The sequence below is a fragment of the Tiliqua scincoides genome, chromosome 1 (assembly GCF_035046505.1).
Source record: "Tiliqua scincoides isolate rTilSci1 chromosome 1, rTilSci1.hap2, whole genome shotgun sequence".
NCBI lineage: Eukaryota > Metazoa > Chordata > Lepidosauria > Squamata > Scincidae > Tiliqua > Tiliqua scincoides.
This window is the reverse complement of record NC_089821.1, coordinates 299,566,032-299,578,181: the sequence shown is the minus strand read 5'-3', so window position 1 is coordinate 299,578,181 and position 12,150 is coordinate 299,566,032. Positions and strand designations below refer to the sequence as shown.

Genomic DNA, 12,150 nt, shown 5'->3' with positions numbered 1-12,150 from the left:
TTTTACAGGCTTGATTCCTGGGTGATCTGCTCTTTTACTCTTTTAATCTGACTACTGTTTTTATGGCCCTGTAGTGTGTTTTTAAATGTTTTTATCTGTTTGTATTAATGTTTTTTAAATTCTATTGTTTTTTAATATGTTGTTAGCCGCCCTGGGTCCCGTTAGGGAGAAGGGCGGGATAAAAATAAAGTTTTATTATTATTATTATTATTATTAATGTCACAGTAACAGTGGCAAGAGATTGGCCACCACCATACCGGACAATGAGGAGGAAGAGGAACCATGACAGTGAACATTGCCCATTTGTCCACCCCACTTGCCTGCTAGCTGGCCGGCCAGTCACCCAACATTGTGCTATGGCAGGGGCAGTATGAATTGCCTGCCACAATTGAGGGTGCACATGAGCCACCTGTTGTTGCCATTTAGAAATGGGCTATGTCAGAATGCCAGATGCAAGGGAGGGCACCAGGATGCAAGTCTCTTGTTGTCTTGTGTGCTCCCTGAGGCATTTGGTAGGCCACTGTGAGATACAGGAAGCTGGACTAGATGGGCTTCTGGTCTGATCCAGCAGGGCTCTTCTTATGTTCTTATGTTCATTGCGACTAAGCTTGCAGCAGTGTTTTTGCATGCATGCCACATCTGGTGGGGGAGAGCAGAAACAGCGCAGCAGGATCAGTTGTCAGGTAGCCCATAGGGAGACAGGGGTGTATGGACTCCTCAAGGAGGGATCCTATGTTGCAGACTGGGATTTAAGGTGGGTGCCAGCTCTTGGCAAGGTGAAGGGCACTGTGCTGGAGTGCTTTTGTGGAATTATGAAAATCAAAACAGATGATATGCAAGTCAAAAAGCTGGGCAACAATACAGTGTGTCTAAGGCAAGTGAGATGCTAATATCTTGAGTAGAGTTGCATGAAGAGAGTCCCGTAGTTTACCCAACAGGTTAAAACTAGCTCACACAGTGTATTATGTTTAGTGAGTTGTTTGATGACATCAAAGCAACTGTATGGTGATACTGTGAGTGTGCTGAGAACTTTCAAAACTAAGTATAGAAACAGCAAGGCACTGCTGTTGCAAACACTGGTGTTTCCCACAATTCTGTCTTGTAAGGAATAGGAGTCCTACTACAGTAAGAAAAATAGGGGATTTCTAGCTTTCACGTGTGGTATTTTTTGAAATAGTAGTTACTTTAAGATAGTATCAAGCAAGTGGGTTGTAAGAGTCCTAGAATGAAAAACAGATTACTCTGCAGTTGAGTAAAAGAAATCTGGCAACTTTGGAGGGGTTTTAAAAAACGGAATAGGGTAAATTTCAGAGCAATATGCCCAAGTGTGATTGGTGGCTTAACATTCTTATTGGGTTTTGTTTTGTAGCTGTAATCCTGTGCGCACTTGGGATGTAATTGAACATAATAGGACTTACTCCCAAGTAAATGCTCATGGAATGCAACATGTTTGTGTGCTGAACTGTGTCTGAAGTATTACCAACTGATAGATAGTGGGGCAAAGGCTAGAGAACTGCCCTAGATGATAAAAAGGTTTGTAAAACAAGTTGGCTTGTGTGAGGTTTTCTACCATGCATAAATGACTGCAGCTCATCAGCTGTATTGTATAGCTGTATTGTGCCTCCTCTTATTGAGAATAATTTGCATTTTCCAGTACTAAAATCCGTTTGGGTCTGCCGGTTGGACTGGGTGCCTTTGTTCATAGATTCTCAGTTTCATTTGTTTAACAGGAAAACACTTTTAAAATTTTAAATCATATTGTGCTTGTTTTTACATGATTAATATTTGAACAATGCAGTATATATAAAAACAAAAACAAAGGATTAAAACATAGGTTATCTTTTATCTTTTAGAGTCTTCCAAGCAGCCTTGAAGATTTCTGGGACAAAACCAAGTTGCAAGGCACACATAAATCTGTAAATACAAAAAACACTCCACGTTTCTGAAAATGGCAGACATTCAGAACAGTGATTTCAGCTCACTTAATCCACTTGAATTGTTCGAACAAGTAACTGCACAAGGAGATAGAGTCAGAGCTTTAAAAGCAGAGAAAGCACCAAAGGTAACATCTTATTTCATTAACATTCCGTTAAGTTTTCTGATTGAGGCTGCTGCTGTACCTTCATTTAAAAGGCCTAAACCAAAGGCTTTGCAGAAAAGTTGAACTTTGGGAAGAGATTGGGAATTGATGGAAGTGAGGAAGAAAGGAATCTCATTGTAAATGAGGACTGCCATTGTAGTTATAATATTTGCATACCTTTATAATATTTGCATTCCATTATAATATTTGCATACCTCTTTCCAACAAAAAAAAAAAGTTTAAGTTGTTATGTAGCAAACAAAATGAAAAGATGGTTCCTGTCCCAAAGGGGCTCACAATCTAAAGAAATGAAGGACATCAGATACCACCAATGAGAATGCTACACGGGGATGCATGGGATAGTTTGTCTTCCCCTGCTAATGGTAGGAAGACTACCACTTCAAAAAAATGCCTCTTCACCCATTTAGCAGGGAGAATACTTCGCAACACTTTCAATCACTTTTCAAGAGCTTTTCTTTTAAGCCTCGAAGTGCCCCACAAGGTAGGCAAATATTTGTACTCCTTTTGCAAGTGGAAAAGTGAAGCAGAATCCTTGAATGACATGCTCAAGGTTGCACAAGCAGATCATTTGGTTTGTTTACATAAAGTTTTGAGAAGCAGCTGTTCTGCCTTTTTTAACTTGGCCTTCAGCTTGCCATTTATAAACGTTTTATATGTATGCTTACAATCCTAAGCTCATCTACTTGGGAGTAAGCCCTGCTGAACTAATTAAGCTTTACTTCTAAGCAGGGCCTAGGAGAGGAGGGTAAAGGGGGTAATTTGTAAATTTCCTGGGATCTTACATTTTCCTATCTATTCAGACTTGTTGCCCACACAGAATGCTGGGGACACTACCACAAGCATGTGGCTGCAGCTACTGGCAAGCCATATATGCTGGGCTGAGGAATGCATACATGACACTCCTTAACAGTGTCAAACCTGGGGGGAAACTGGCGTGCTGTAGTAGCTCCTTGGCTTGTGGATCTGCTTACCATGAAGGTATAGGTATAGGAGCTCAGGAACACAGCTGCAAGTGTACAGCTGCTGCAGAAGCAAGTTTTGATATGCACAGGACGCTTTCCATTCCAGTGTGAACCTCAATATGATGATGCTAATTTTCTGCATGATTTTCTATATTTACAAGATTTTAGAGAGACTTAGGAGTGTGTTTGGTTTTCTGTATTTCTGTATCTAGCTGCTGGTGCCACATGGGTGGGTAGACCTGGGCTCCAAAGACTTTTCCAGCTGTCTTCACCCTCCCCCCCAGCCTTTTTCATTCTTCCCTGCCCCCATTCGGCTCACTCATCACCAGCCTACCCTGCTGTGTTTCACCCCTCCTCCTTTGCAAAGGGGCCCAAAAGAAACTTTGTACCCCCTGATAAAATTCCTCTCTGAGGCCAGCATTTAAGTAGGATTGTGCCATATGCCACACTGAGCATTCCTATTGACATAATATGTGCAGGTAGATTCAGGGACAGACTCTTTTCAGCTTATTAATGTGAACATTATTGTCCTTTTTTGTTTTTTATCCCAGGACGAAATTGATGCTGCTGTTAAGTTATTGTTATCGTTAAAACTGAACTATAAAACAGTCGCAGGTCAAGAATATAAAGCCAATTCCCCTCCAGCAGATTTTACTCCAGTCAGTAATGGTCCAAGAGAAGATGATGGTGAAGATTTTGTAGACCCTTGGACAGTACAGACATCCAATGCCAAAGGGGTGGATTATGATAAACTTATAGGTATGTGTCACTGTCATTGTAAGAATAATTTTATTTGAAATTCAGTATTCTAATAAGAATTTTTCATGCTTTGTCTGTTCCATGTTGTAATGGACTTGAAGTAATCAGATTAATCGTCCTGCATTATGCTCCTGGCATCTTCAATACAGATCCATCCTTGTTGTCCAGGAGGGATCCAGGATCCCCCTATAGATGCAAAAAACCATGCTAAATTGCTCTATAACTTTTCCCTTTAAGAAACATTTGAAGAAGGGGGAGGGGAAGTGAAAAAAGATCATTTACCTTAGTACTGCCCGCTGGAGGACTGCAGGGCAGTCTATGGTGCTTCAGGAAACAATTTCTGAGTTGCACCAAGGCCCCCTCCCTTAGCCCTGCATCACCTGAGAATGCATTGCAGAAGCCCTTCCTAGCAGCATATATGGTTCTTAAACTCCCATTTTCACCTCACAACAACGTTGTGAGATGGATTTGGTTGAGAGAGACTGACTGACTCAGCACCACCTAGTGAGATTCATGGGTGAGTGGGGTTTTGAACCCAGGTCTTCTGGTTTTAGACCAGTACACTCCCTCCTACGCTACACTGGCTGTGATTTGTCTCATAAACATGTGAAGGCTCTTGTAATACATCTGGTGGCTTTTATTGAGAAGTGAAAATAAAATAGCTTAGTTTGAAAAGGGAATCAGGGCCCTGTGTTTACAGAAGAGTATTCTTTTATATAACTTTTATATATCTCTTATATGCCGAAAGGATATAGTTTTACATTGGCTGCTTTCTTTTTTTACCTTTTAGTGCTAGAAGTGCTAGAGAGCTGGGTTTGGGGGGATTTTTTTTAGCTCCTAGCATCCTAGGGTTGCATTCTTTTTTTTAGGTTCTAGCATACTAGCCACACCAGAATTTTTCTTAGCAAGCTTGGAGCTAGAAAAGATGACCACTTGTATTTAGCAATATAATTCTGTGGCTGTGCTCTGAGGAAACAACTGAATGCAGCAATTTTGTACATCAAGTAGGGGAGACAGTGGGGGAGAGAGTCTTGAACTTGCACTTGAGGAGCCATCCATTCTGGAGATTGTAAAAGAATTATACAGAGGTAAATAACCAGGTGCCCTTATTGATTGGAGGCAATGATTAAATATTGCAAAAACACCCAAAAGCACATTCAGCACTATTTGACTTCCGTTTTTAAATTAACCTTGCTAGAATTGCACTGGAAGCATGCTAGAAATGTCACTTCTGCTTATTTGCCTAGCTAAAAAAAAAAAACACAGTCATTAGGTTAGTTCAAGAGTGGTGACATCCTGTGATGTTTTAAAACTTTTCCTCTTTTGGTTCTTTGGGATCACGTTTGTATGGCATATTCTTAACTCTATGGCAGCAGTTCTCAAACTGTAAGTCTCGAACCCACCAATGGGTCGTGACCCAATTTTTGGCAGTTTACAAAACTGACAGAGCAGATTAGGCTATGTGCATCAAGGGTTAATCAAACTGCTCCTTGGAAAGGGGAACACTGCTGCCCAATCTCCATTATAGCCCCCCCCCCCCTTGGCATTCATAAATCAGGTAGTAGCATCTAGAGGCCTCTAAATGTTTAAGAACCCCTGCTCTGCGGTATTTTAACTAGCAATCTGTATAATCTCTCATCAATTTGGATTTTTTGTAGTTCGGTTTGGCAGTAGCAAAATTGATAAAGACCTCATCAATCGAATAGAGAGAGTTACAGGGCATAAACCACATCACTTCCTGCGGAGGGGCATTTTCTTTTCTCATAGGTGGGTATGGTTTATTGATAATTGCCTTGTTTCTTTTAAATGACCATAAACTATTCTAAATATCCTCTTTCTCTTTCACACACTTGCTGTCTGTCTGAAGGAACCGAATAGTAAACTTCCTTGTAGGGAGCATATTATGTTTTGTGCACCTTCTTGTATTTCAAAATATGAATGTGTCATTATGCCATAGCTTTACATAGACACTGTTATGGCATCCAGAGATGCAGTTGCACAACTGCACTGATACAGGGCATCTTCCACTCCTTCTACTGAAGTTTGCCACCACCACCCCAAAAAGCCACTCCTGAGCACTGGGGAACTCTCAACAATACTGTAGAGTGGAGGGAATACCTAGAAACTGCAAGCAGATCTGAACTCTCATTTATGTTTTTCACAGAGTCCAGGTACCGGGGGGGGGGGGCAGCATATCTGCAAATTCTATGGATCGGATCTCCAGGCCATCCCCCTGCGTGGGCCCCCTCTTGTGAGCTCCCTTGCCTCCAGAGCAAGCAGAGCTCCCTTGCCTCCAGGGGGTTGTCTGAGCCCAGCAGAGGTTGCAGATGTCTATCCATAGCCTCTGCTGGGCTCAGAGGATCCTCTGGAGGCAAGGAAACTTCATTCCCTTGCCTCTGGAGGGAGCACTTCCAGTGGGGCCCACGGTCCCAAACCATGGATAAGTGAATCTGCAGATATGGGATCCACAGTTACATAAGACCCCCTGTACGTGGACTCTGTAAAAAAAACATAAAGTTCAGATCTGCTTGCAGTTTCTAGCCCCCCACCCCCCTTAGAGAACCCTCCAGAGGCGAGAGAGCAGAGCTCCCTTGGATCCAGAGGGTGGGGGGAGGCATTCACCTGTATGTGTGGTTTCACATAACCGTTGGGGCTTATGGAATGGAACTCTCATGGATACTGGGGCATGTCTGTATTTCTCCCCTCCCCCTGCAGCCACATGCCATTGCCAGGGATTCCCCCAACACTCAGCAGTGGCTTTCCAGGGGGCTTCAGGAGGGTGTGGGGAGGATTCCTTGCACTAGCATTCATTCTGTAACTACTTCGCTGAATGCTATCATATGTACTTTATTTAAATTAAAGTATTTTCCTTGAATCACAAATATTTCATGTTTTGCCTTTGACAATTGTTTACATTCCTTTTAAAGAAAAGCTTGACCATAGCAAAAGACATACCATGTCATTTTTTTCTCTCTTCTTTTTTTAGAGATATGAACCAAATTCTTAATGCATATGAAAATAAGAAGCCATTTTACCTTTACACAGGCAGAGGCCCATCATCTGAAGCAATGCATGTCGGCCACCTTATTCAGTTTATTTTTGCAAAGTAAGTAACTCCATTCTTAAGACAGTTAACATCATAGGATATACAGTCTGCCTGCACCTTATTCAAAGGTTACATTTCAAAATCAACTCCTAAAACTAAAATCTCTTATATTCAAAATTACCTTAAAAAATATATTGCATCCATAAAATATGTAGTGTCTCTTTAAAAGCTATGAGATGCACGCCCCAATTAAGGGAACAGCAGATTCATTTTCCCATCTCAGGCTTGCCCTGGGGCGTAAATGGAATGCTGAATGGACTTGCCTGCACTATTTAAACTCTTACTGGGTTTTTTGTTTGTTTGAGCGTGTATAGTTCAATTACGCAAGTAAAGTACATGTAAGATGCAGGCCAATAGTATTTGCTTCTTATTTGGGAGCCATTAATATGTGGTCATCTGCTCATACTAGCCTATGCAGTGGCTAGGTTCCAACATAATGTGAAATCAGTCTGTTTTTTTTAACCTAAATTGTGATATGTTCTAGTGTCTAAATCCAGTTCTACCAACTATTGAATTTGTTGGCGGCTAATGAACCAGGATCCAAAGCCACAATTTGAAGTTTGATTGTAAACCATTGTTTGTGTTAACTGTGATTTGCTGTTCTGTCTGGATTCACAGACCAAACCTAAATAGTTAGGGCTACCTCAAAAATGCTGAACCATGGAAATGGGAATGTTACCTGAGCAGATTGAAGATGGGACAGAAAGCAGCTCTAAACCATGGTTCACCTGTCATTTGTCTGGAAGATCAAGCTGTGGTGCATGTTCAGAGCTATGGTTTTGCATAATGTCTGAATTCACACACTCAGAACCAGTGATTCCAAGAATTATGTGAGCTAGTGGGTCCCAGTTTTCATAACTGTGCATCCTCTATGGTGGTATTTTAATCAGTCATCCCTCTGATTTTTTTGTCAGGCTCTGTCAATACCTGTTCAAACCTTTCTAAGGGCTGGAAACTTTATATCTGCTACTTTTTGTTTTCCTTTGAATGAAAACTGAGGTTTTAAGGAAGCTGAATTCTACACCCATTATCACATTCTTTGCTTTTTCTGCACTATTTCACAATACATTGGGCCTATTTGTTTATACTGATATTTTTATTTTGCTTTTCCTTTCAAAATTGATGATTCTCAAAACAGCTAACAAATTATTTTAAAAGATAATGAAGTCAACAGAAACAGGACAGAGTAGGTGACCAAAAAAACAATTCTAACAAATGCATGAAGAGAGCACAGAAACAAACGTTGATACAGAAAAGAAAATTGAAAACTTGCTGGAACAAAACAAAGTCTTCCCTGCAAAATGGATTTGTGTCTTATCATCATAACCAGAGTTTTTCATAGCCATATGTTCCAAAAACTAATTTTAGGTGTTTTTATGAGACTGACAGCACAATCCTAACTTGATCTGGTACAGCCAGGCCTCAGTGGCCTGATTTGTATCCAACACAGGTTAGGAGCAGGCTGGAAGTCACCTTGAGGTAAGGAGATATTTTCCCCTTACCCTTTGTAACACCCCAGCCTTCCCTATAGGGCTGCTCGGATATGTGCCAGCTATTTAGGTGGCACAACAAGAAGTCCATGTAGGGCTGCTCAGGCCAGGGATGGGGGTTCAGATATGGCGTGTGCTGCCGCAGCCAGTCCCACCCATCCTCAGCCCAATTCTCACTCCGTTCAACCCAGAAAAACCCCTCCCCACCTCCGTTCCACCCTCCCACCACACTCTCCAACCGCGCCACTTGGCACAAATATACCTGTGCTGGCTGACATGGGGACTGGATCTAGCACCTGCAGGCTGGCACTCATCTTCAGTGCAAATGTGCCTTATGGGTCCCTTTGGGGAGAAGGGTGGGATATAAATAAAGTTTATTATTATTATTTATTATACTCAAGAGCCAGCACAGGGAGCCTGCACCAGCACAACATGCATTTAGGATTGGGCTATGAGAAGTTGACTTCCCAAAGGCCACCCAATGAATCCCTTTAATAATATGATTTCATCCTGAGCAGGCACTCCATGTTCGCTCACAATTTAACTAAAAAGCTCACTCTACAACACTTCAATTGGTTTCATTTTTTTAGGTGGTTACAGGAAGTGTTTGATGTTCCTCTAATCATACAGTTGACTGATGATGAGAAGTACCTTTGGAAAGATCTGACAATTGAGAAAGCTTACCAGTATGCTGTAGAAAACATCAAGGACATTATAGCCTGTGGATTTGACATCAATAAAACCTTCATCTTTTCTGATCTGCAATATATGGGGTAAGGCTTTAGGAATTCTTGGAGAAAGTGCATGATCAAAAGTCTTTACTTGATTCCTATGGTCTTAACATATCCAGCAACATCCACAACTTTTTTCTCTTTTTTTAAAGCAAGGAATTTGTTAGTTGTGTATATATAATACCTTACCTTAAAGTTTATTTTATGAAGAGGAAAGACAAGGATAAAAAGAATTCTATTGAAGAACAAGAATTTCATTTTCGGTACCATTAAAAGTTTTTGCTTATTCATCCAACGTTTGTTTGCTGAGCTGTAGGGAAGAATCATGTGTGTTGATAGGCATACAGGTTGGGCCTCTTAATCTGCTGATTCAGGACCTGTGGTTTTACCTCACCACGGGTCCTGAAACCACAGATCTCTCCACCTGTTGTCCTCTTAACTTGACCAGACCTGTGCTCCAGTCATGTTTGGAGGCCTTACTGAGGACCAGGGAGGCTGTGCACAACCGTTTTCAGCCAAAAACTGGAAGTACCTATTTTTGGCCTTCCAAAGGCCTTTGAGGGCCTCCTGAGGGTCAGGAAGTCCATGCACTTCCTCCTCAGCCCTCAGAAGGGCCTCTGTAAACAACCAGAGCACAGCTCTGGTCGTGATCAGAGGACAGCAGGTGGGGAGATCCATGGATTTCAGTATCCACAGGGAGTTCGGAAATGTATCCCCCGTAGATACCAAGGCACCACCTGTAGTTACTATTTTTAAGTTCCAGTAGGGGGAGTAGTGCTACAGCAGCTCCTTGAGATTATTTCAGCATTAGAGGAAATCGCCCCTTATCAAAAGCAAAGCAGACCTTCGTATGCAGTTATGTGGGTTTGAATGGCCAGTGAAGAAGTTGGCCCTGTGTTTCCATAGAGTTTTAATGTTCCAGGGATTGTGGGCCTGAGAACTATAAAATAGAGCACCACTCTGTAATCTTGCTCTTTTTCTGACTAGCCTGAGATGTTTAGTTGGCAGAATTCCTTCACTGTCTGCCTTTGTTTTGGCTTTGTTACAGTCAGGGCAACAGGGTGAAAATTAAATCTCTATTTACAGAGACCTGCTGTGAAAACCAGCTGGGAGGCAGATCACGAGGCTTGCAAATAAGCTATACTTGTACCATACATGTGTGGTGTCATTTTAATAGCAGCAAGTTTTACCATGAGCTGCAAATGTTAGCATGTAAATCTGAACAATAGCCATTCTAATTGACCTGGAATATTTTGGATTTCCCATTTCTTTGTAACAAGCAGCTCTGCGCAGATTCTGTATTGTAATCATGGCAATCTCTATGAACACAGCAGAGCAATGATTCTCAACCTTTTTAGAGGCTGCTGCCTGATTTATAAATGCCAAGGGGTGTGGCTATAATGGTGATTGGGCAGCAGTGCTCCTTTCCCCCTTAGCAGCTTGTTTGACCCTTGATGCTCCCTAATCTGCCCTGTCAGTTTCACAAACCACCAAAAATTGGGTCATGACCCACTGGTGGATCCCAGACCCACAGTTTTAGAACTGCTGGACTAGACCATTAAGTTTGTCTACATGAATAATGTGACTTACCATGTCCATATATGTCAGGGTTAAACAGTGAAAGCATGACTCGCAAAAGTGTGGCATGTCTTTTGTGATTCTTCTTTTTTTTTCCTTTGAAATAATTCAAGATAAGGTATTATAAAAGATCGTGCAGAGAGTTTTTTTGTTAATCTTGCTTTGGCTTTTGTAATAAAGTGTTCCCTCAAAATATTATTTGATAAATTCTCTTTAAGAATAAGTTATTTGCATAATTAATTCTGGATACAGTGTGTCAAAATCTCATGTTCTTTGGAGACTAGATGGCAGTTTTGGCCACATTCAGTGGAACTTGCTTGCAATATAAAGTAGTTACGTTGTCATGTATGATGGAAAAACTTGAACCGGAATACTCTCTGGAAAATGGTCTTTCCCGTATCTAAACTTTGGGTTCTGACTCCTCTTCTCTCTGTCCCCTTCCTTGCCTCTCCCAGGACGAGTCCAGAATTCTACAAGAATGTTGTTAAAATTCAAAAACATGTCACATTCAACCAAGTGAAGGGAATCTTTGGCTTTACAGACAGTGATTGCATTGGTGAGTTCCTGATATGTTTCTAATAATACAGGGCAGTGGTCCAACTGAGCATGATGCAGAAGATCTGTGATCAGGGTTTCCCAAATCCTCCTAAAGGTTGTCCCCAGACTGGATCAAAACTGCAGTGCTAGGAGAGAGAGACTAAAGCCTCTTTCCACATAATTCCACATGATTAAAATACCCCATACATACACACACACACGCCCCTCCAGGGAATTGTATCATATGGTTGTGTCTACTTGTACCCAAGTTACTGGAAACAAAGAGCCCAGACAACGTTCTGCTTCAAACTGAGGGCAGTCTCTAAAAGGCTGCTCCCCAATCCTAGACATACTTGGGGTGCAATCCTAACCCCTCGGCAATGCAGCACCGAGGTAAGGGAACAAACATTCCCTTACTTTGAGGAGGCCTCCGTGAATGACACCCAACCGCAGGATACAGCACATGTCCCATTGGCACCGCTATGCCAGTGCTGGAAAGCACTGACATAAGGGGTTAGGACTGCACCCTTAATTCATTTTGTTGTTGTTGCCCCTCAGGGCAGCTTAGGGCACAATCCTAACCAGGTCTACTCAGAAGTAAGTCCTATTTTGTTCAATGGGGCTTACTTTCAGGAAAGCGTGGTTAGGATTGCAGCCTTTTAAATATAACAGTGTAATTTAAAAATAGTTTAAATAGATCAGTAAAATATTAAATTCCATGAGTTACATCTCACTTAAACTACAACTGTGGAAGTAATTTATTTTCAGCTATGAATGTTTGCATTATGGTCTAAGATGGTAAGGAGAATTAGAGACCTTGGAGGGGAGGGTGGGGTGAAGCAGGTCAAGTAGGGGGCAAAAACAAAATTTGGACAGAGGCAGTTAG

The 12,150-nt window shown here is 41.6% G+C and overlaps 1 protein-coding gene across 1 annotated transcript in view; it reads left to right on the top strand.

Moving 5' to 3' along the window:
- Positions 1-12,150, top strand: part of WARS1 (tryptophanyl-tRNA synthetase 1) — a 36,267-nt gene that overhangs the window by 9,007 nt on the left and 15,110 nt on the right. Inside the window, exons 2-7 of the mRNA XM_066612245.1 lie at positions 1,854-2,062; positions 3,615-3,822; positions 5,481-5,589; positions 6,809-6,928; positions 9,009-9,191; positions 11,183-11,283. Of these exons, the coding sequence (XP_066468342.1) occupies positions 1,949-2,062; positions 3,615-3,822; positions 5,481-5,589; positions 6,809-6,928; positions 9,009-9,191; positions 11,183-11,283 (835 nt within the window). The 5' untranslated portion in view covers positions 1,854-1,948. The remainder of the gene's footprint in view (positions 1-1,853; positions 2,063-3,614; positions 3,823-5,480; positions 5,590-6,808; positions 6,929-9,008; positions 9,192-11,182; positions 11,284-12,150) is intronic.